Source organism: Nyctibius grandis, chromosome 4 (assembly GCF_013368605.1).
Source record: "Nyctibius grandis isolate bNycGra1 chromosome 4, bNycGra1.pri, whole genome shotgun sequence".
In the NCBI taxonomy this organism is placed as follows: Eukaryota; Metazoa; Chordata; class Aves; order Nyctibiiformes; family Nyctibiidae; genus Nyctibius; species Nyctibius grandis.
In genome coordinates, this window is record NC_090661.1 from 26,197,127 (window position 1) to 26,217,762 (window position 20,636).

Consider the following 20,636-nt stretch of genomic DNA (forward strand, 5'->3'; position numbering starts at 1 on the left):
TCCAAGCTCGAAGTTCCAGCACTGAAACAGTTGCTCAGAGCTCCTGTTTCTCAGATCAGATCAGTGGGTTGGCATTTTTTGGAAGTTTGCATTGAGCTCTTAGGACATGGAAGCTCTGATGTGCTCTGTTACTGGCTTTGCCAGACCACACCTCGCACTGTTGCCACTGACTTCCATTTGCACATCCTGAGTTGAAGGACTTTGGGATTTCTAAGCCCCACTGGGGGTGTTCCTGGCTTGAAGCACAGCACAATTAGTAGGGTTGTGCTTAGTTGCTGCTTTGCTGTGTGAAGTGTGGATGGGTTTCGAAATTACAGCCCAGCACCACCACTGGGGACAATTTCTTTGCCCAGGCAAACAAAGGAGTCCTCACTTGTCAAAGCTGAGTGTGCATGTGTTCGTGCTGCTCCCAGGTTACTGTGACTGTGTGGCCCTGACGGTGAAGTTTTCAGGACCTGATTGCTCAACGGATTTAGTCTCCCTTCCCTACTCACACCTAGAAAACATTTTAACTTACTGAGTGGATGCATGGGCAGGAGCAATGCAAGGAATCATAGCTTAGGTTTGTTTGTCTTTGAAAAACAAAGGAGGCCCGTACCCAGCTCGTGCAAATCAGAGCGGTTCCATGTCTTGCAGAGGAAGCAGACCCAGACATGGAAAGTAAAGTAAGGTAGGAATGAGATTTACCAACTCTAAAAAGCAGCAAGACAGCGTTAGACTCAGGAGCTGCTGCTTCTTAGGCCACAGGCAATGTTTTTCATGTGGGCACCTCTGCAGAGAGATGAGTGTGAATGATGTGAAGCAGCACAATATGACTAAACTGGTTTGCTTTTTATTCCTTTTTTGCCTAAAGCTACTATGATATGGATCATGTGGGTGGGTGCTCAAGGCAGCAGGACTTAAAAGTTTCTCAGATAACTTTCAGGCTTCGGCTAATATACTGAGATTTAGCCATCCTTTGTTTCATTGGAGCATAACTTTTTTGTGTGGTGATGGGAACATCTGTCTGCCACTAATTCCGGGGCTCTTGAAGTTCCAGTATCCTATTGATTTGTCTGTATTTTCATATCCCTCTCTACTATAGTGTCCCAGCTAATGGGTTAGTGGAACTGAAGGTTCACCTTTCCCATGAAACTGAAGAATTCCCTCCCCACTACTTACCCTTCTGGACTTCAAGATCTCTGTTTTCTGTGAGATTTGCAGACATGGCTTTAAACACCGTCAGGAAGCTGTGGGCATCTCCTTCAGGCCCACGTCAGAGCTCTGTGCCCCACTCCATCTCTGCCAGTCATGGTCTCGGATTTGAGTCTCTCTGGGCAGAACAGTTTTGTATCAGAGGAGTAAGAAAATAAACTTTGTAAAGAAAAATACCGCCCTCGTTCTCAGGTTCAGATTCAGGTTTGTGTTTCTCCAGAAGTGAGGGGGACTGTAAGACTGGCTTTGTGGATCTGCTTGGGATTCCTCTGGCAAAGGGGGTTCCCTTGGCAGTCCCCAGCCAGCAAAGGCATGCTGCTGTCCTGCCCCAGGCAAGTAAAGATGATGAGGGAAAGAGCTGCATGTCCACATGAGTGTCTCTGCCTGTTTTGACACTAGGGAGGAAGTGATTTGATTTTTAAACAGTCAAAGAAGTGCAGCAAACACACCCACTGTATCACATGAACCTGGCTGTTTACCTCAGGCAGCCCCTTGCTGGGAGGTCTGCCTGCCATGCATTTTCTCAGCCCTTTGGCTAAGGCAGCACGGTTCCCATGGTCACAGAGGGAAGCAGCCCACGAGGCTCTACAGCATTCCCAAGTTTTGTGGATTGACAAAAACAATGAAGGAGTGAAAGAGTTTTAATTTTGGCCTGGTGAAAACCTTGGATAATTTCATTGTTTTTTTCCTTTTAAGTGAATTGAATGTGCTTTGCTAACAGAGAATATCACTGGATGCAGGTCTGTTTAGGGAATGGCATTTGCAGTGGAGGAAGGGGAAGAGATGGGTTAAGAAGCATGTGGGCTTTGGGAAGGCTTCTCTAGGGAGCTTCTCTGTGTTTGCATATGTATGCATCCATCTGTGCACGGTGCCACGACTGCATTATCTTATGTTTCAGTGAAAGTTTTACTATTTTATGTATTTATTTGTCTGTCCCTCTAGGGTACTTTTGGTGATATAATTGCATATTGGGCGACACAGTCACTTTATTAAACAGCAAGCTTTTTGGGGCAGAAACTTTCTTCCCAGTGTAGCCTTACCTGGTCTGGATTTATAGCTGCTCTTCCAATAGAAGTACTGTCCTAAGTAGTTTGCTGTCTAATTCAGACATGGAGTTTCAAAACTGGTTCAGATTCCTTAGCATTTTTTTCCTGGGATTAAGAGTTTACCAACTTTGATCCATGGGCTCTGCCTGCAAAAGACCTGTGCAGGGTGGGGTGTAGAGCACCAGGACTTTGGTGGCACAGTAACATTTCACACTGCATGCCAAGCAGGTGTTGGGCCCCAGGCTGAGTAGCCGTGTGAGGACAGCCTCCTCAGGCCCTCCCATGTCCACACACTGCAGTCATTCCCAGCCCAGCTCCTCCAAATGTTTCTCTGAAAATGTTGTCCTAGTTTATGTGGCATTCATTCTCTGGAGAAAGCTTGTATGGAGCTAATTGTCCAGAAATGCATGCTTGTGAGCCTTTCAAATATGGCCTTTTTTTGGCATGAAGTAAGCAGGTATGTTCAGTGCTTCTTAGACTTGACAAGCTTTAGAGACTGGGGAAAAAAAAATCTTCATGTGCAGAGGGATATTTCTCCCCACATCTCACTCTGCAAGCAAAGCCAGACCTTTCCTCTCCTGCAACCCTCTCTTCACATCTGCATTCTCCTTTAGACCTGGAAGAATACAAAGGCACTTAGCAGTGATCATTATCTCTTACTAGCCTGTGCTATGTTGCATTGTCCAGGTAAGAACTGAGCCCTTCTGTATAAATAACTCCACAGGATCTGGGGGAAATACAAGTGGAAGTAGGATTGCGTCACTCCAATAACAAGTGAGTGTGCTAAGGAAGTGCTGGTGTTTTGCAGGAAGAATTGAATCAAGGAGCCTGAAGACCATGGAGGGAGACTGTCTGAGCTGCATGAAGTACCTGATGTTTCTTTTAAATTTCTTTATATTTGTAAGTATTTAGAATCCACTTTCTCTCTTGAATTCTCCTGTTTCCAGCAGCCTGCTGCTCCCCAGCAGGATAGGCTGTAATTTGGTAAAGTTGCCATGATACAGAATATTCTTCAGCTTTGCACTAGCAATCACTGAGGGTTTTGCAGCATCCAAAGATGCTCAGACATTCAGAAAGCCAGCGCAGTGGTCACCGTTCTCTGAGTTATTCCTGTCCTTGGCAAGGGAGACTAGAGGGAAAGCTGTAACTAGTGGTGTATGTGGTCTGTCTTTGAATGGCAGAAGAAATTTTTTTTCTAGTCCTGGGTGCCCTGCTGAGGTTTTCACTCGGAAACACAGTCATTTCCCTACCACATGAACAGTAATTCTCGGTGACCCTGTTGCTCTTGCCTTTGACAGGAAGAGTGGGAGCACCCAGCCACCCTGGACTTTATTGCGGGGAGATGCCCATGTGCCCCTTCACTGGGCTGTCCTCTGCAGATGTGGCAGCAGCTCAAGACTCTGTCTTTCAGCATTAGGGAGGGAGTAAACAGTAGAGTGACATTTCAAGGAAGAAAGGTGCTTTTGCTGCTAATGTTTCATTTAGTGAGCAAGAGACACTAAGAGTAGCGTGTCAGCAGTCATCTACTCGGCAGAGAATATATGCCATGGAGAAACACAAATTCTCCAAGTGAGCACCTTCAATCAAAAGACATCGATGACTCCAATTTTCCTGCAGCAGTTGTTTTATGTTGACCTGTCTCCCTCTCTCTCCAATCCTTGTGCCGTGACAGCTGGGAGGAGCATGCCTGCTGGGAGTTGGGATCTGGGTCATTGTGGATCCCACAGGTTTTCGAGAGATAGTGGCTGCCAACCCTCTGCTCTTCACGGGAGCATACGTCATGCTGGCTATGGGAGCGATGCTCTTTCTGCTGGGTTTCCTTGGCTGCTGCGGTGCCATCCGTGAGAACAAATGCCTCCTGCTTTTTGTAAGTGTCTTGTGTTTTCTGTTGGCCTTTCGATGTTTCCCAAGAATGGGAGGGACTGGATAGTTGATGCAGTTGTAAGTGCATGAATGGGTGTCTGTTATTGTAGCCATTATTCTCTTAGATAATAAATAGGTTTAGGGCACTTTTACATACAGCTAGAAATACAGAGAATTTGCTTCTTCCCTGCACCAGGCTTGAGCCCAGTGCATGTGGAGTCTAGGAGTATATTTTGACTTCATTAAGCTCTGTTTCAGAATGGTCCTATTTGGTTTTCTTTTTTTTAGTTTTATAAAGTGATCAAAGATGGTCCTCTTTTGTCCACCCAAAACCCACAGCTCCACTTGTAGATCCATGCTTCACTGGTTCACAACAAAGCAGAGGGAACACGTAGAGCAAAGCATCTGTGTAATAGAGCTTTCCATGTCAGCAGGAATGCCCAGCTCAGAGCTGCATGGTGGCTTTACATTGCAGCTCTCAATAGCTGGTCACTCCCCTATGCAGCCTACTCTGCTCCTAAAATGAATCAGATTTGTTATCTTTGGGCAATTTTCCCCCTGAATGATAGGCTTAAATTGCAGCCCATGTGGCCATCGAGTACTATTTACAAAGAGCTAGCCTCTAAAATAAGTCATTTTTGACCTCTACCATAAGGTCTGATACTGCAGAGTTTCCAGCAATTATCTCTTACTGGAAGGCATTGCCAGTTATGTGTCGAAACACAAAGTTCATTAGTTTTATTTTTCGTTTTTGTCAAACATGACCTTTTGTCTTTTGTTTCTCCATCTGGGTCTGTTGGGGTTTTGGTGGTTTTTGGGTTTTTTCTTTCTTTTTTTAAAAAAAAAATTTGATCATAGTGTTTTGTTATGATTGTATCTTGCACAGCCGCTTCACAGTGTGAAAGAGGCTTGTCTCTAACTTGAAACAGAACAGGAAAGTCCACTTTCTTGAAGATGAAACCATTTTTTCTTAGAGATGAGCCTGGCTTCGCTGAGATAAATTCTCTCTGACACTTGGCTCACCCACCCCTTGAATTCATAACCTGCACGTAAGAGCCCTTTTTGGAAGGTATCGTGGGTTTGATTTCTAGTGACTTGCCTCAGAAGTAAATCAGAAAACCAAATGTATCACCTGTACAGTCATGGAGATCTGCCCAGAGGAACGTAACAAAATGCAAAGGATCAAGCCCAATGAGCCTGAGGTTACTTCAAAACCTGTCCCTGTCAGATTAAGAAACTAAAAGTTACGTTTGATGAGAAGTATTGATGGTAAGCGAATGGAAGAGTAGTATTTTCAGTTTGGACCATGTCCGCTGCATACAGATTGGGGACCTGGCTGCAGCAAGTGAGCTCTGGGCCATGCTCTTCCCTGATTTAACATCATAGTTACATTATGGTTTGAATGTTCCTCCTTGTGTTTTAGTTATACTTCAGTGCACTCGATTTTGTGGTTATTGTTTTTCTGACTCTTAGAGATAGTTCTGAGCCCTGCTGCTTTATTTAATTACTTCTTTTATTGTTTTATTTTATACTTGGAATGTGAGAAATACATGGGATGAAAGTAATGCCATAGACTAGGAGAAACTCTAAAAGTAATTACTGGATGAGGAATTAGCATTCCACTCTGATCAGGTCTTCCAGGGCTTCTGGTATCAAAGTCAACTCTGTTAAACAACCTGCCATCTCATGTCCAGCAGCAGTGAAGCACTTGGATAAGGATCTGTGCTGATATCAAGCGAGAAGAGATACATTGCTAATTTCTGCTTTTTTGGGGGCCACACCAGCTGATGTTAAAATGCATAAAACATCTGTGAAACCAGAAGTCTGATGGGAGTAAGTTTTAGGCACTGAAAAGGCAAACCATTGATGAGTGTATGCCAGAGAGCCTGGGAACACCTTGCAAAACAGAGAGTGTTAGGCTTCAAGGGGGTGGTACTTGGGGAGAAGTTGCTAGATCAAATCAAATCCACTTATAAAGTTGTTAAAGAATTGATGAGCCAGAGAGCTGCTTGCGTGAGATTTCACAGTGATGCATAATGTATATGTGAAGCTTTTAGTCCAAATGCAAACAGAAGATAGAAGGGACAAGACAGATGCACAAACTCATGTTGTCTAGGTTCTGGCTTCTGTGTTTGCAAGGACTTTTATTTTTCATTAAGCTGCTTGCCTTTTGGTAAAAAGAAAAATCACTGTGGAACCTAACATGTTGAATTAAGCACAAGTCTGTGGGTGTTTCTAGATTTCCTAGCATTTGGACTTGGCTCACTAAAAGCAACGAACACTGGCCTGCAAATCAGACATTAAATAACTTCTGGATTGTCCTAAAGACCCTCTGACTGTAAAAGAAGACCATAAAAATCAGCATCCAAACTGCTGTTGAGCATACAACATTTCACCGTGGGACTGAATTCAGCTTTGCAACAAGAACAGTCCGTGTTAGCTCCATTTGGCTTAATTTTGAGTGCAGACGTCCTGTTTTGCACTTTTGAAATATGAGTGCAGTAGCCCCTGAAACTTTTCAGCATGAAATGTGGGTGCTTTTGGTTAAAGGCAGTTGCTGCTCTTTTCAGAACAGCACTGCCAAAACTGGAACAGTAGATGAGTTGTGAAAAAAGAAACATGAAACACTGATTTGTGGAAACTTCTGATAAACCTGTAATCATCCAGGAGCTGAGGTAGGATTTTTGACCAACATGGGAGACCCCATGCCTCAGGATGTTCACCTTGGATGTGGGGGGTACCCATGTTCAAGTGTGGGTCTCAAGCATGAATTTGAATGTGAGGCTGCTGTGTCCCATGCATCAACCAGTTGACTGTCTAGTGCTCTCATATCAGTAATCAATTTAATTTTGGGAGGCAAAACATAATAAGCAGATTTTTAACTCTCCTTAAAATGCAGAATGAGAGCAAGTTCTGAAAAAATGATGATCCATCTTCTTTATCTCATCAGCCCTAATGGCTGCTCGTGTTTTTTCTACAATAACTGTTACAAATCTGTAATGCAGACTGCACAATGTAAGTGTAAATCAGTTTGGGAATGATAATGACGCTTATCAGAGATAATCTGGGAATGGCTGCTTCCACTTCTGCACAGACCTGTGCTGGAGCTTGGGTGAACATGTCCCTCCCAGTAATCAGTAAATGAAATGCAATTAGTGGGGTGACGGGGTTAATCACTTGATCACCACCTTAGACCTCTTAGTGACTATGCTGAGATCCTTTGATGGATGATGATGTGAATTTGCAAAGTGTCTTTCATTCTCATCACTTGTTCTTTGCCCTCCTGTGGTGAAATTAAAAACAAAACAGTCTCTGAGCAGGAAAAAAAAGAAGCCACACAGAAAACTCCACCAGTAAGAATAAATTATAGAATTAACTAGTTCAGAAAATCAAGGAACAGCATTCTGTTAGCAACTGAAGTCCTCGCTCATCTGACTCTTCTTGTTTTGTCAATTGAGCCCAGGCTCCTTTTCTTTTGTTTCTACTGCAGAAGCAGAAAGACAGATGGGACAGGGTGGTGTGTGCACTTTTCCAGTGGAGAAAAATCGCTACAGCTCTGATAACTGACAATAAAACAACATTTTGCCCATTCCAAGCAGGTAGTTTTAATTCTCTCTCCATTACTGAAATGCATGGTGCACAGCATTTCAGACCCTGTTTATAAGTCATTGCTTGGGGATCACAATAGCACTTCTGGCCCCATCTGCCTGCCTTCTGTTTGAGAAAGACCTTCAATAACCTTCTCACACAAAAGCCCCATCCAGACTTCTCTTGTGTTTATTTCTACTTGTTGCTTCAACCACCTTCATTGGTAACATGTACCATGTGTTTGTTATCCTCCATGTGATTGTGGTCTTACTGGGTTCTCTATTCACTCCTGTCTTTCTCACATGGTGCCAAAATCTGAGTTCACTCAGTTTTGTAAAATCATCTTTGAGTCTGTGGGCTAATTCTTGGGATCCTTGAATTTTAGAAGGGCTGACTCTCAAATGGTGATTTCTCTTCATGGCTATAAGAACATAAAAAATGTCCATCTAGTTCAGACTTATGGTTCCTCAAGCCCACTATTTTGTCTCCAAGAATGGAAATAAATGCCATTTTGGGAGAGGGTGTGAGCCTAGCCACTTTCTGCTCTGTTCCCATAGGAGTTCCTCGGCACCAACACTTGTTGTTTTAAGGAGGTTAGAGGGCACATCCCTGCCTGTTCCTCTTACTGTTTGTTATGGACTGAAGCAGCATCAAACTAGCATGAGGCATCACTGTAACTGAGAATCAGTCCCAAAGACAGGCTGAGTCCTGAGCTTTGATGTCAGTGAGTGCTTTCCTGCCCTGGGAGATTTGTTTCCTTCAACACTCTTTTCCTCTCTACTTGAGTTTTACCTCTAGCTGTGTACCAGTTTTCTGTGCCACCTCCAGGCAGGAGGGTCTGTCCTGGGCAGGAAATGCTCCACAGTACCTGAGTGCTCTGAGTAGACAAGGTCCTGGGGACAGCACCCTCACAGCATGATGTTTGTCTGCGGATGAGACCTCTTAAGTACATCTGATTTACTTCTGTGGGGTGGATGGTGAAGGCATGGTGAATTGCTCAGGCTTGGTAACATCACAGAAACAAGATGCCTTTAGTAAGACTGAAGACCAGAATTTTAGACCAAAGAAGCAGAAGGTTGCAAGGGCAACAGGGTGAAAATACAGTTCCAGTTTAAACTGAACAACCATGTCCCCTTCTCATTTCTCTTCACTAGAATTGTGATGACATAGTGTAATGGTTTTACATTTGTTTCTCCTTTGCTACCCCTCAATCTGCTGGCTATTGCTTTCTGTCAAGTCTGCAGTGTGGTCTTAATCTAAGGATATGAATATGCACACTTTGGATACTATACAAGACATGGATGATACTTGCATAATCAAATTAAAATTATGGTGGTGTATTATCAGCTTTCCATAGAGGTTCTGCATGGTTAATACTTAACTCAGTGCAACCCCATTGTGTGGGGGGGGATATTAACCAAGGCTAATTTTGTCCTGAAATGCAGAATAATCTGAAAAGAGTCCATTTTTGGTCATAGGTGTAAATATTTGAGTCTATGTCCCACTACCTCCTTCCATACAAAATGAGCCATGATCATATGACAGTAAAATTGTTTACGTTGTTTATGTTTTGATGAGGGGTGTGTATGCATATGTAGGTGCATGCATGTGATGCATACACCTGTGTCAGGACAGTTCAACCCTGTACGAGCATCTACACAATCATATAACTTTTTCCATCAAAGTAGGCTTTACTGTTTTAACCTGGTACAGATTTATCAGGGGATGCTACGGGTCCTGTAACCTTGTTCCCTTCTACCCATTAGGACCAGGCAAAAACATCACAAGCTCCCATGTCCTGTGACATGGTCAGAGAGGGGCTGTGTCTGCTCCAGATTACTGTCTCATTGGTTTTTTTTAATTGTCAGGGGGGAAAAAAAAAGTTTCCTCAGTTTTTTCCATCTCTTTGGTGACTAGCAAAATCCTATGTTCCTACTACTTATTGCACACACCTAATGGTATGTCTGTGTTTTGTTTTTTTTGCATCTTCTCTCTTCCAGTTCTTCATGTTTATTTTGTTAATCTTCCTGGCGGAGCTTTCAGCTGCAATCCTGGCCTTTATCTTCAGAGAAAATGTAAGTATCCGATGGTGGGCAAACTCTGAACCCCAGTGTGATTGTACCCAGCTGGAGCATGGTGTTAGATGGTGGCTGGTTCGTTTGCAGAGCGACTGTTTCAAATACCAACAAACCTGCTTCATTACTACCCTCAGTCTGCAGAACTGCCAGCAAGCCAGTGAATGCTAACTAACCTGGCGTGTGCAGGGTGGATGGTTAGGTACACAGAAGATATACACGGGGGGACTGCTTAAATCCTGAAGTTTTTAGAGTCTTCCTGATACTTTTGCAGCCAAACCATCTGCACATTCCATCAAAGAGAATAATAAAGTCACAATCATATTCCTTCTTGGATTTTCATGTTCTGGTGCTCACCAGATTCCTCTCAATACTGTTTGTAAGATATCCCTCCTGACCTGCCCTGAGCAAGTCTCCCCATGTCCCATTTTGAGTCCTGTCAATGGATCCTTTGCGTATTGCCCTGCTTACAAGTTTCTGGTCCTTCTCTCCACAGCTTCGTATGATGTAGCCTTTCTCTACTCTGCTGCTATGCATATTATTATATGGCCATCATCCCTCCCCTACCTTGGTAGTAAGCTTTTACTACACTAGTAGTAAGCACAGTCTCATTTGTTTCTCTAATGAGCAAAGGTTTGTGCATTTTTTTTTCATGTTCCCACATGTGCAGAGAAGAGCCTGACTGAACTATGTCTACCCTTCTCAAGTCAGCCTATCTTTGAAATATGACTCTGAGTGATGGCTGTGAAAAAACACTGGCCAGCAGAGGTGGTCACTGGTGACTGTTAGTATTTATTTTGTTTATTTGGCCTCTGCCAGTAGTAAGAGAACATACAGTATGTTCCCTGTACTGAACATGACAGAAATGCGGCATGAGCATAGAAGGGCCATGTATAATGATGATTTTCTTGAGCCAGGATATACTTTTATTTTTATTCATATAAGAAGATTTTGATAAGCAAAGAATCAAGACTTAGGAGGCTCATGGCAAGATAGTGTGGTGTTTGTGCAGTAGGATGGTCTTGAGGGGAGGTAGTGAGAGGTTTTTTTTTTTTCACTTTATAAGCTGGTGGTCTCTTGTCTGCCTCAGATCTGAAGGCAGCGGGGAAGGGACGGCACTCTGTACATAGGGTGGGTGCCCCATTCCAGCTTAGGCTTTGAGACCATGCCCTCATGGGAACAGCTACCACTCCATAAATAGGTTGCAGCATGGGGGGGTCTGGTGTTTTCTAGTCATTACAGCTCTGCTGTTAGGAGTTTTTAGAGAATTCCTTTGGTTCAGCACCAGCAGCAGACCGCACACGTAGAAACTGCTCTGCAGACCCAGGTACAGGCTTCACGACAGAGAGAGAATGTGGTCCCTGGTGAGCAGAGGCTGGGCAAGCAGCCAGCAGCTGGCTGCTCCCACCTTCCCTGTGGGAAGCTGGTAAAAGGTACAAGAAACTAGCCAGGCTCACTGTGAGTCCTGTGTGCTGGGGTGACTGCAGGGCTGTCTGGGTCCTCTTCCCTCAGTCACAAGGAGCCTGCTTACATCTTGCTTCTGGGCAAAGCGTCAGTACCTTCCACTCCCATGGAAGCCACGGGACATGTGAGGATATGTTACCTTGCAAGATAAGGTCGCAGTGGTTATTCTAGACTTCTGTACAATCTGGCGGTGTTTTGTGAGATAGAACTTGAAGGGGAACAAACTTCTATCTTTCTTGAGCTTGTCTCCGTGTTTGTATCACCAGCTTCCCACTCTGTCAGAATGACTGACAGGAAGGGCTTAAATGGGAAGGAATGAAGAACGTCAGATCCCAACATAGCTGGAGATGGCTCTATGCAGATGTTAAACTCAGTCTGCAAGTTCTTATGGTTTGTTCACTCCTCAGGTTTCTTCTGAAAAAAAAACGCTTGTTTTGCTGTTGCTATAAATTTTGGTGGTAGCTTCTCTGGCTTGGTAACCACTTGTGGCTAATTTTGCTGTCATCTTTGGGTTAGGGTGAGGCTAGATGGCTGTCCGTGGGGACAGAGGTGGTCTTTCAATGACCCCATGTTGGGAAGAATTCTTCACAGTAGCAATTTAAGGTCAGATTCAGATGTGCTTTTCTCTTCCCTGTGAAACAAGTTACTTTCAAGGCATCTGGTGGTAAATGCACGTTTAGGCATCCTAAATTTCTTGGAAGATTACGAAGTGGGTCCTGTGATGGTGATTGCACCAGTCCATATGGCTGTGGCCTCAATGGGTGCATAAAATGAGATGAAAGAGAAAGATACACTCTTATCTGCTCACTTTCCAGGTAATGTTCAGTGCAGCTTTCTCTTGTATAGTGTTTTACATACAAACTAGCTCCCAAACTCTCAACAGAGTTAAATTATTAATAGTTGAGGGAGTGAAAAAAATTAAGAGACAAAAATAAGGGCGAAAAAGAGATGTTTTCTGCTGAGATTTGACATGAGAAGAAGAGCCAGTGAAACAGAGTGTGGTGGTGAGGGTTAGTGAAAGTGGTATTAGCGATGGTGAGCTACTGTGATCTGCAAGTTCAGTTGCACTCCCAAAGAACTGTTTAAAAGCAGTCTCTGAAGAGGAAGGCTGTTGTTAATCAACTATGGCAGTACCAGACCTTCTCTTCCTTTGTAAAGGAGATTTTTGATGGTGGAGAACCCTTTTTCATCTAGACGACCCCCCCATAAAATAATGTCTTCCATGAACGATAGAGAGAGGCTGTGGAAGAGCGATTTGACTTATATACAGGAATTGCTCTTTATATGCTGCTCAGAGGTCTGGATGGGAAAAGCCCTGGAGGGATATTTGACTCTTTTTCTTAGTGAGTTGCCTTAGTGGGCAAGCTAAGCAAGCTGGATGGTAGGAACAGATGAGTCTGGTGGCAGGGGTCTGGACAGAGTCAGGATGTTTGGATTTTTAGCCCTGGTTCTGACACTTAATAGACAAGTCGCTTTGGTCCCTGCTACCTCTGTTTCCTCAGGCGTAAGGCAAAAACTAAAGAACATGAGCCGTCCATCCCTCAGTTGAGCAGCTGGAGGTCTCTTGGATGAAAGGCACCGTGGAAGTGAGAAGTGCAGCACTGGTGACTGACTGTACGTACAGTACAAGCACTGTACTGTGTCAGAAATGTTAGGATGATTCAGGCAGATGCAGATGTACAGGAGTGTGCCCTGTTTTCCAAGCAGGCACCATAAAGCCAGCTTCTTGCACAGCATTCGGTATTCTTGAACACAGCACTGCGTGAGAAGGCTGTGACCTTCCTGGCTGGTGCCAGCACAGCTGTGTTGTGCAGAAATGCCCTCTTTTTCAGAAGTCCCCTTCATCTGGCTGCAGTAATCCCAGCCAAGCTATTTTTTGAACCAGTGTGACAAAACAGTCCCACTTCATTCACTGGCATGTGAATGTACACATGCATGTGCTGCTTCTTGGAGACATTCCCCCCCAGAAGAGCTAGAACATAACACAGTTGAGCGGCTCTTTATTGTTCATGACTGTGGCTGATATAACTGTGTTGTCAGAAGTGTGTGCAAAGATCTAGTTTTATTAGTAGGTCCTTTGCTCCCTTCTGAATAGTTCTTGCCAAAGTACTGCAATGTGCACTGACCTCATCAGTGCAATTACTAGCTTCAGCAAGAGTGGGGCCGTGGGCATGCAAGTCATCTTGCTGATTTCTATCCTCCTTTGTCAGCAATTTTTTAAAAGAAAGATGCTTCTGCTGATTTTTTTTTTTTTTTAACATTTTTCTGAACTTCACATGATCAGGACAAGCAGTTTAAGAGCAACAAAATGAAATCAGTTATTTTCCTGGCAAACTTACCCTTCCAGCACTAAGTTTTGTTTTAGGCCAAGTCTCATAAAAATCACATGCAAACTCTGAACAATTTCCTCTGGGGTTGCGGCTGTCAAAATAAAGGTTTCACTTTATTTTTAAATGAAACTTTTGTTTTAGACCCCGCCAAAGGCGGTCGGCTGGAATTATTACCAATGGTAATATCAGTTTCAAAATCTGCGCTCCAGAAACAGACAAGCATCAAAAAATGCACTGCTGTCTCTGCAGGATAGGATGCTGCATAGATAAAGTATGCAGAGAAAGGGAAGGAAAGGAAAATGCTGAGGACATGTTTCAGCATCTTCTAATCTAACCTTCCCTCAGTCTGCCATATTCCCAAAGGAAAATGCCAGTCCTCTATGATCCTCCAGTATTTTAATATTCAAAAGCAAAAAATGAGTTAACCTCTGTCTCATAAAAGTGATTTAGGAACTTAGCAGCATATCTCATTAAAAGGTAGTGAGATGGAGCTACCTACATCATTCAAGTCTTTGTGACAAGGTTTTAGCCAGTATTGATTTAGTCATTAAATTTGGCCTTAGTTTGTATTTGTAAAAGAGAAGTCAATATTAAGTGGTGTTTGGGGTCTTTTAGTCACCACAGCCTTCTCTTTTTTTTTCCTTAAATTTTGTGGTAGAATTACAAAGGAACAAACAATTTTATGCTTGTGCTTTTGTGCCCACACATACATCTCATACATATGTATGTGTATGTGTGATATTTCACGTTGCATATCAAGAACCTGAAACGAACTCGTAGCAGTATTTGTTACTGCATTTGCAGTGCTGTATGAACAACAGAAAAAAAAAACGGGTCTTTTTGAGGCAGCTGAATTTCTGATCCTGCAAATCTGCAACACTACAGCAGTGCTGTATCCAGCCGTATATCCAGTGCTGTATAACCCCCTTCACTGAGGCTTTGCAGTGGCAGAGAGATTTTGCCTGAGTGGATCACAAATCACAGCGTATTTTAGAGAAGGGACCACACAAGTCAAGACCTATTGGAAACCTGAAAAGGGGATTCCTTGAAGTTTTCATCCTGAAGTGACAGAAAGGTGGAAAGAGGAAAGATTGGAGTATTTGGTTTAAGAGGACTTTTAATTTTGTGTATTTACTAGTCCTCCAGAGAGTGATCCTAAGTAAATGTAATTTCAAGGTGTCTAACTTCTTGAGGAGACTGAGCAGAAATGTTGGTTCAGTTTTTCTATTTTACTGTAAATGTAAACAGGAGTAAATGAAATTCCATTCATTTATATTGTTGACCTTAGGTAAAGTGTTTCAATTATCTAAACACTGGAAATATAAGAGGATTTTTTTTCTTTGTGTGTGGTTAGTTTAGATAATCTATAACATTGTCAGGGAAATGGTCTTTTTTTCCGATTCGTAAGTTGACTTGAACATTTCATATTTGTTACATGTTTTTTACTTCCTTTACATTCCCAGAAAGTTTCATTTTAGAGCTTCATTCTGCTTTCTCACACATGGAAGTAAATTCAGAGCATTCCCCTGTCATTAATAGGAAGTTAACTGGTTTAAAATGAAAAGCGAAGGGAAAATCATACTTTGATCTCAGACCTTATGAAGCATAGTAAATTCAACTACTATTTGGGTGTGGATTTGAAGATATTTCTAAAATCTGTTTTAGTCCTGTTTCAACTTATGAAACACTTTCAAATAGCACTGAAAATTTAAAAAAACAACCAACCTTTAAGTGTAAACATTATCTTACAAGTATAGATATAATTCAGTCGCTGATTTTTAATGAGCAACAGTTTTTTTCAAAAATTACCATTCACCCTGGGTATAGTTATGGTTCAGCCAGTGTTTTTTTCCATGTCCTCTGAGGTTGGCAAAAAAAGGAACAAAACCAAAACAACCAGACAATCCCCAGCATCCACAGAAGGGAGCTTTGTGAAGCACTTGGGAAAAGTGTTGGCAGTAGCTTTTACATTTTCACCTGCCTGTGTGTTTCAGCTGACCAGAGAATTTTTCACCAAGGAGCTGAAGAAGCATTACCTGAGGAACAACGACACGGATGTCTTCTCTTCCACCTGGAACTCTGTCATGATCACAGTAAGTCAGGCCATGCCAGTCCCGTGCTGCCTGTGGTCAGTGGCCATCAACACAGTGTTCAGCCCACACCCTCAGCTTGCCCAGGGTCAGCCTGCTTCAACCATCCTGTTGTGTCAAATACAGCACTGGGGTTTGTGGTGGTGATGAGAGGGAGATGAGAGTTTGGCTGGCAGCTGGTCTTTCTCAAAGTGAGCTGCCGTTGGTCCTGAGAGAGACGCTCCCAGTGACTGCATCAGCCTTTGTGGTTTGCCAAAGCCTGAGGCATTTGACCTGACTGGGTACCTCCAGCTTTCAAACAGTGGGCACAGAAAGCCATGGAGCTGTCTGCCACTGAGTATCACTGCATTTAACCTGGACCTTTCAGCTTGCAGTCTACTTCAGAACTATTCCCAGCCAACAGCAGCCAAAAACTGGTGCTAACTAATGGTTCTTTGTTAGCTCTTGTGAAATGAGTTGGTATGTGGCAGATTAGGCAGGAGTGTGCCTAATGGTATATTTGCAGTATAGACATGTTGGCCATCAAAATTGACTTTGTTATTACAATCCTAATCAGACAGGTTAAAGATTGACTGTCATTGGAATTGGCATTGTTATTATCTATTACAAGAAGTTCTGTTTGTGTGTGTGTGTACATGTGAACTTAGTGCTCAGTACAGCCCACGGTGTATCTCTTCAGGAGCGAAGAGCAGGATGTCAGCCTCTGCAGATGAAAAGCCAATTTTAGTCTTAAAAGAAAAAGATGATTGCTGCCCTTCATGCTGATTCAGGACTTTAATAAAGACATTTCCTTTTGCTGACTGAAAGGAGACAGAGTCAGAATATGACTTGAATCCTTAAAAAGGACCTGACTTGAATCCTAAAAAGGGACCTTACTTGAATCACCTAGCAGTGCCTTTGAGCAGCAACAATCCTGGCTATTAGCTACAGGGAGAGCAGGCGGTTGGGAGCCTGGATTGTGCTGCTGGCTCCCTTACAGACTTGCTGGGTGATCTCAAGCAAGTCATTCTGGATGTGCTCCAAAGCCTGTGGAGTTTGTGGCAATATTCCCAGTGGTACCTTAGAGTCTACAGTATGACATGGGAAAAGTGGGACTTTATAATAAAGCTTTGATGAAGCAGAAGCTCCAAGGTACAAGCACAACTCACTTCTTTGGAAACAACAGTTGTTTTGTCTCTGCTTTGATCCCTACAAGAATAGGTCTGTGGTAGATTTCTTGTATCTGCTTTCAGGGCAAAGTGTCAACTCTGTCTTCCTTTATTCTCTGTGCCTCTCTCTCCCTAGTTTGCCTGCTGTGGAGTGAATGGACCAGAAGATTTTGAAGCTGTCCCTCATCTTCCACACTCCTCTTTGGAAAAGGTGACACCGGAGGCCTGTTGCCAGCGAGAACTCCAGAGCCGGGAAGGGATGTTTGTCAACAAGGAAGCCTGCCTCACAGGTGTCGAGAGGTTTCAGAACCGACAGGTAAGGGAAACCGAATGCCAGGAAAAGGCCCACAGTGGGCAGAGAGATGGCTGGGGTGGTCATGGGTAGCTAGTGAAGCTGGCAGGTTGTGCCATTCTGGCTGTAGCTCACATCCTGATTACATTTCTCCTGATAGCTTTCAAAGTCATAGCATATGCCTGATTTTGAAAATCAGCTTTCATTGTGTGCACTGCTAAGTCCATCTTGTGCTATATCAGCAGAAATATGAAGATTTTCCCAAGGGATTGAGAGGTGGAAATTACATCAAGTTTTATTGTGTTTCTGAAGGTTAGTACTATCTCTGAGAAGTTAACTCGCAAGCCAGCACAGGTCAGTGAGGATGGGATGGAGTTGGCTTTTACTGGCTGCAGTAGTGGCTCCAGTTTAGTTCACAAAGACTCCTCATCAACAACATATGCAACCAAGAGATCAAGGGTTTAACAGCCACAGAAAACCATGTCTGTTTTCCAAGGAAGAGAAGTGTTGGAAAGCTGCATTTCTCCACTCTTCTACTCTTTACAGTAGAAAAAGGAATTTTCTTTTGCCAGGTCTCTCAACTCGGCAATTTTTCCCCATACTAGACTGGAACAAGACAGTTCAGCATAATGTCATTGACACTGATACTGCAGTCATGTTTTCTTACATTGTCACCAAGATGTGAAGTTTAAGAAACTTTCTAGCAAAGTTCCTGACTGTGTTCACCTCAGCATTAATAAGCCAGCTGAGCTCTGTACTGACCATATCTACAAGTATCCTTTTCACTCCAGACTAAGCAGTGGTCCTCTTTTCAGCACTTGATAGCAGATTATGAAAGAGAGTAAAGGAGCTTGGAAGCAACGCGTGAGCTGTTCCTTGCCTGGCGGCTGGAAATGGTTGGCAAAGGTACTCTGGGGGAGAGATCATAGCAAACAGCACCATACTGCTGCTGCCAGGTCTGATTGCTGTGAATTGATGGGAAACAGAGAGAGTAGAGACATGACAAACAGCAGAGAGGGAAAGAGAAGTGCATTTTGAGAAAGAAGGTTAAAGCAAATAACAGACTTAGCTTTCCATAAGTGGTGATGCTGAGGCCTACCTCTTCTATGAAAAGGGAAGGCTTCCTGTGAGCCTTTGCCACCGCAGAGTGTTGGAGGAAGAAGCAGTGTGCACAGCAAGTGTCACTGAGCACGCAGTGAGGCACTTCTGTAAAATGGGAAAGGCACTCCCAAGCAACCAATGGCTGAAGTCAGGCACTCCTGGAGCAAAGTCAGGCTCTTGGGACACCATGCTGGTTGGACAGTGCTGGCCACACTTGTGGTCACCCCCGTTTGCAGCCAGCTGAGCAGGGCATGCTGGAAGTTGGGTTAAGGTTGGAGTTCTGGCAAGCACCCAAACATTTTGTTGCTGGGCTGGATGCTTTTCCCTTAAAATTGGACTGAACCGTGGCTGGAACAGAGCTGCTGCTGAGCAGTCTCATGTTGACAAGAGTGTGGTTTTAACAGCTGGGTTACTGCCCCAACGGTCTGTGCTCCCTGTGTCTGCCCCGTGAGTGGGTCCCCTCTGTGCTCTCCCTTGCTCTCCTCTGGTTGTGTCTCACTCGCAGTGAGCAGGGTCTGGCACAGACACCAGCAGGTAACTTGTTGTGATGTCTTTGCAGTTCAGACATTTTCTTTTTTTGGTTAGAAGGAAAAAATCAGGGGATTAAAACATCCCATCAGTATGGATGGGATTAAATGTGTATGTGTGAAGTATGTGCTCAGTGGGGTAGAGAGCTTCTTTTTACATTGGACAAACTCCAATCTGCTTTTCTCTTTATGTGTGACCTATTTGTGGAAATTCGCTGGTGGCTTGGAATTTTAAGCTGTGAGAACTGAGGCCAGGATAAGCTGGTGATTTCCAGAAACATTCTGAAACCTCTGCAGAAGATCTACCTGCTGTTAATTGTATGAGCAATAATAAATGACATTAAATATGATGGTGGCTATGCTGCATAAGTAGAAGGATTGATGTAGTGCATGGCCCTGAGTTCTTAAGGAAATGAATTCTCCTACAGCCAGAAGATCAGCAGGTGTTCATCCTTGCTCCTTGGGGTGAAGGCACAGAGAAATGGTCTTGGGGTGTGAAAGAAAGAGCTGCTAGCTATGAGAGAGGATCCAAGAATCACCTGCCTTGGCTTTAAATAAATCGTCCTTATCCCTAGCCAGCCTGGGCTGTCTGTCATCTGCCCTGAGGGTCTTTTCCTCTGTGCTTAGTCTCTGCCCTTTGCAGAGGGAGCGCCTCTCCCATGCTGCTCCTCTCTGCCCTGCAAGAAGACACAGTTCCTCGTGGTCAGTGAGGGGCTGTGGGTGTGAGCAGCTCCCATCCCACTAGAGCAAAGCCTTCCCCCGCCCAGCACTATCCTGTGGGTCTCTGTCTCCTGTGCTGTGGGGCTGGGTGCAGGGGTGAGAGGGAGCCGTGCTTGTGGTGCCTGGATCTGAGAGCACCTCTTGCACTGATGAGGGCTGTGCTGTGAGAACAGTGCAATGTGCTGCTCAGGTGTATCTCACCACATTTTGTCCTTCCTAGGGCTGCTACACTGTGATCCTGAACTCCTTTGAGACCTACGTGTACCTTGCAGGAGCCCTTGCCATTGGAGTGTTGGCCATTGAGGTACTTACTGTTGTGTGACTGGAAGAAAAGCAAGTGTTGGTGGATGTCCAGCAGTGAGGCAAACAGGCAGGTGCTCCCCCTTGCCAGGGGAAGCTGCACCTGCAACGTGCGAGCAGCTTATCAACTCGCGGTTTTAATTGCTTAGAAAGAGCCGGGTGCTTAGTCCTTTGCCACAAAAGGCAGGGAAATAACCAGTGCCACACACCTGCAGTGCCGCCTTGTGTTGGGCCACCACAGAGCTGCTGCCCTGCCACGCTGGCCACAGGGGCTTCAGGGACCCACCGCCTGCCCCAGGGCCCCGCATGTCACTGCCCTCATTGCGGCAGCACCCCGGCAAGCGGACTAATCTGTCACTTTGTTAACGTGTTCAAATTCTGCTTTTGCTTTAAAAACTTCTGTTTAGAGCCTGAAACTGTATCAGCTCCAGAGCATCTCCGTTATCCAGCATTAGCGTCTGTCTCTTTGGTGATGTTCCTGAGGAACGGGCTTCCACCAGACATGACATTAGCCCAGAAGTGATGTCCCTGCAGCTTTGCTGGGGCAAGGCTGGGTGCTTTCCCCAGCGCTCTGTCTTGCACAAAGGAGAAGGAGCTCGGCAGAGCCCCAGCAGCCCCCCTGAAGGCCCCGCTATGCCTGCTTCAGGAAGTGGGAACAGTGTGCAGAGCAGGGACCATGGAGCTGCTCCCCTGTGACACCAAGGGCAGTTTGGGAATGAAGCCAAGCTGCTGCTGTAGCCAGAGACAGTTTGGGGGACAGGAGAAGGAGGGGAGGGATTGCCTTCAGGAAAAGAAAAGTTTTGCCACAGCCTCCCCTGGGTGGTGGGAAGGGTCCCCTTCGCTGTGCCACTGACTGCTGGGCAGAAGGGAGTTACGGGAGTGGTCCTGGGGCCAGGGA

The 20,636-nt window shown here is 44.5% G+C and overlaps 1 protein-coding gene across 1 annotated transcript in view; it reads left to right on the forward strand.

Annotated features, from left to right (window-relative positions):
* TSPAN18 (tetraspanin 18) overlaps positions 1-20,636 on the forward strand; it is a 127,080-nt gene that overhangs the window by 102,684 nt on the left and 3,760 nt on the right. The window contains exons 4-9 of the mRNA XM_068398095.1: positions 3,049-3,140; positions 3,913-4,107; positions 9,692-9,766; positions 15,555-15,653; positions 16,935-17,114; positions 19,659-19,742. Of these exons, the coding sequence (XP_068254196.1) occupies positions 3,078-3,140; positions 3,913-4,107; positions 9,692-9,766; positions 15,555-15,653; positions 16,935-17,114; positions 19,659-19,742 (696 nt within the window). The 5' untranslated portion in view covers positions 3,049-3,077. The remainder of the gene's footprint in view (positions 1-3,048; positions 3,141-3,912; positions 4,108-9,691; positions 9,767-15,554; positions 15,654-16,934; positions 17,115-19,658; positions 19,743-20,636) is intronic.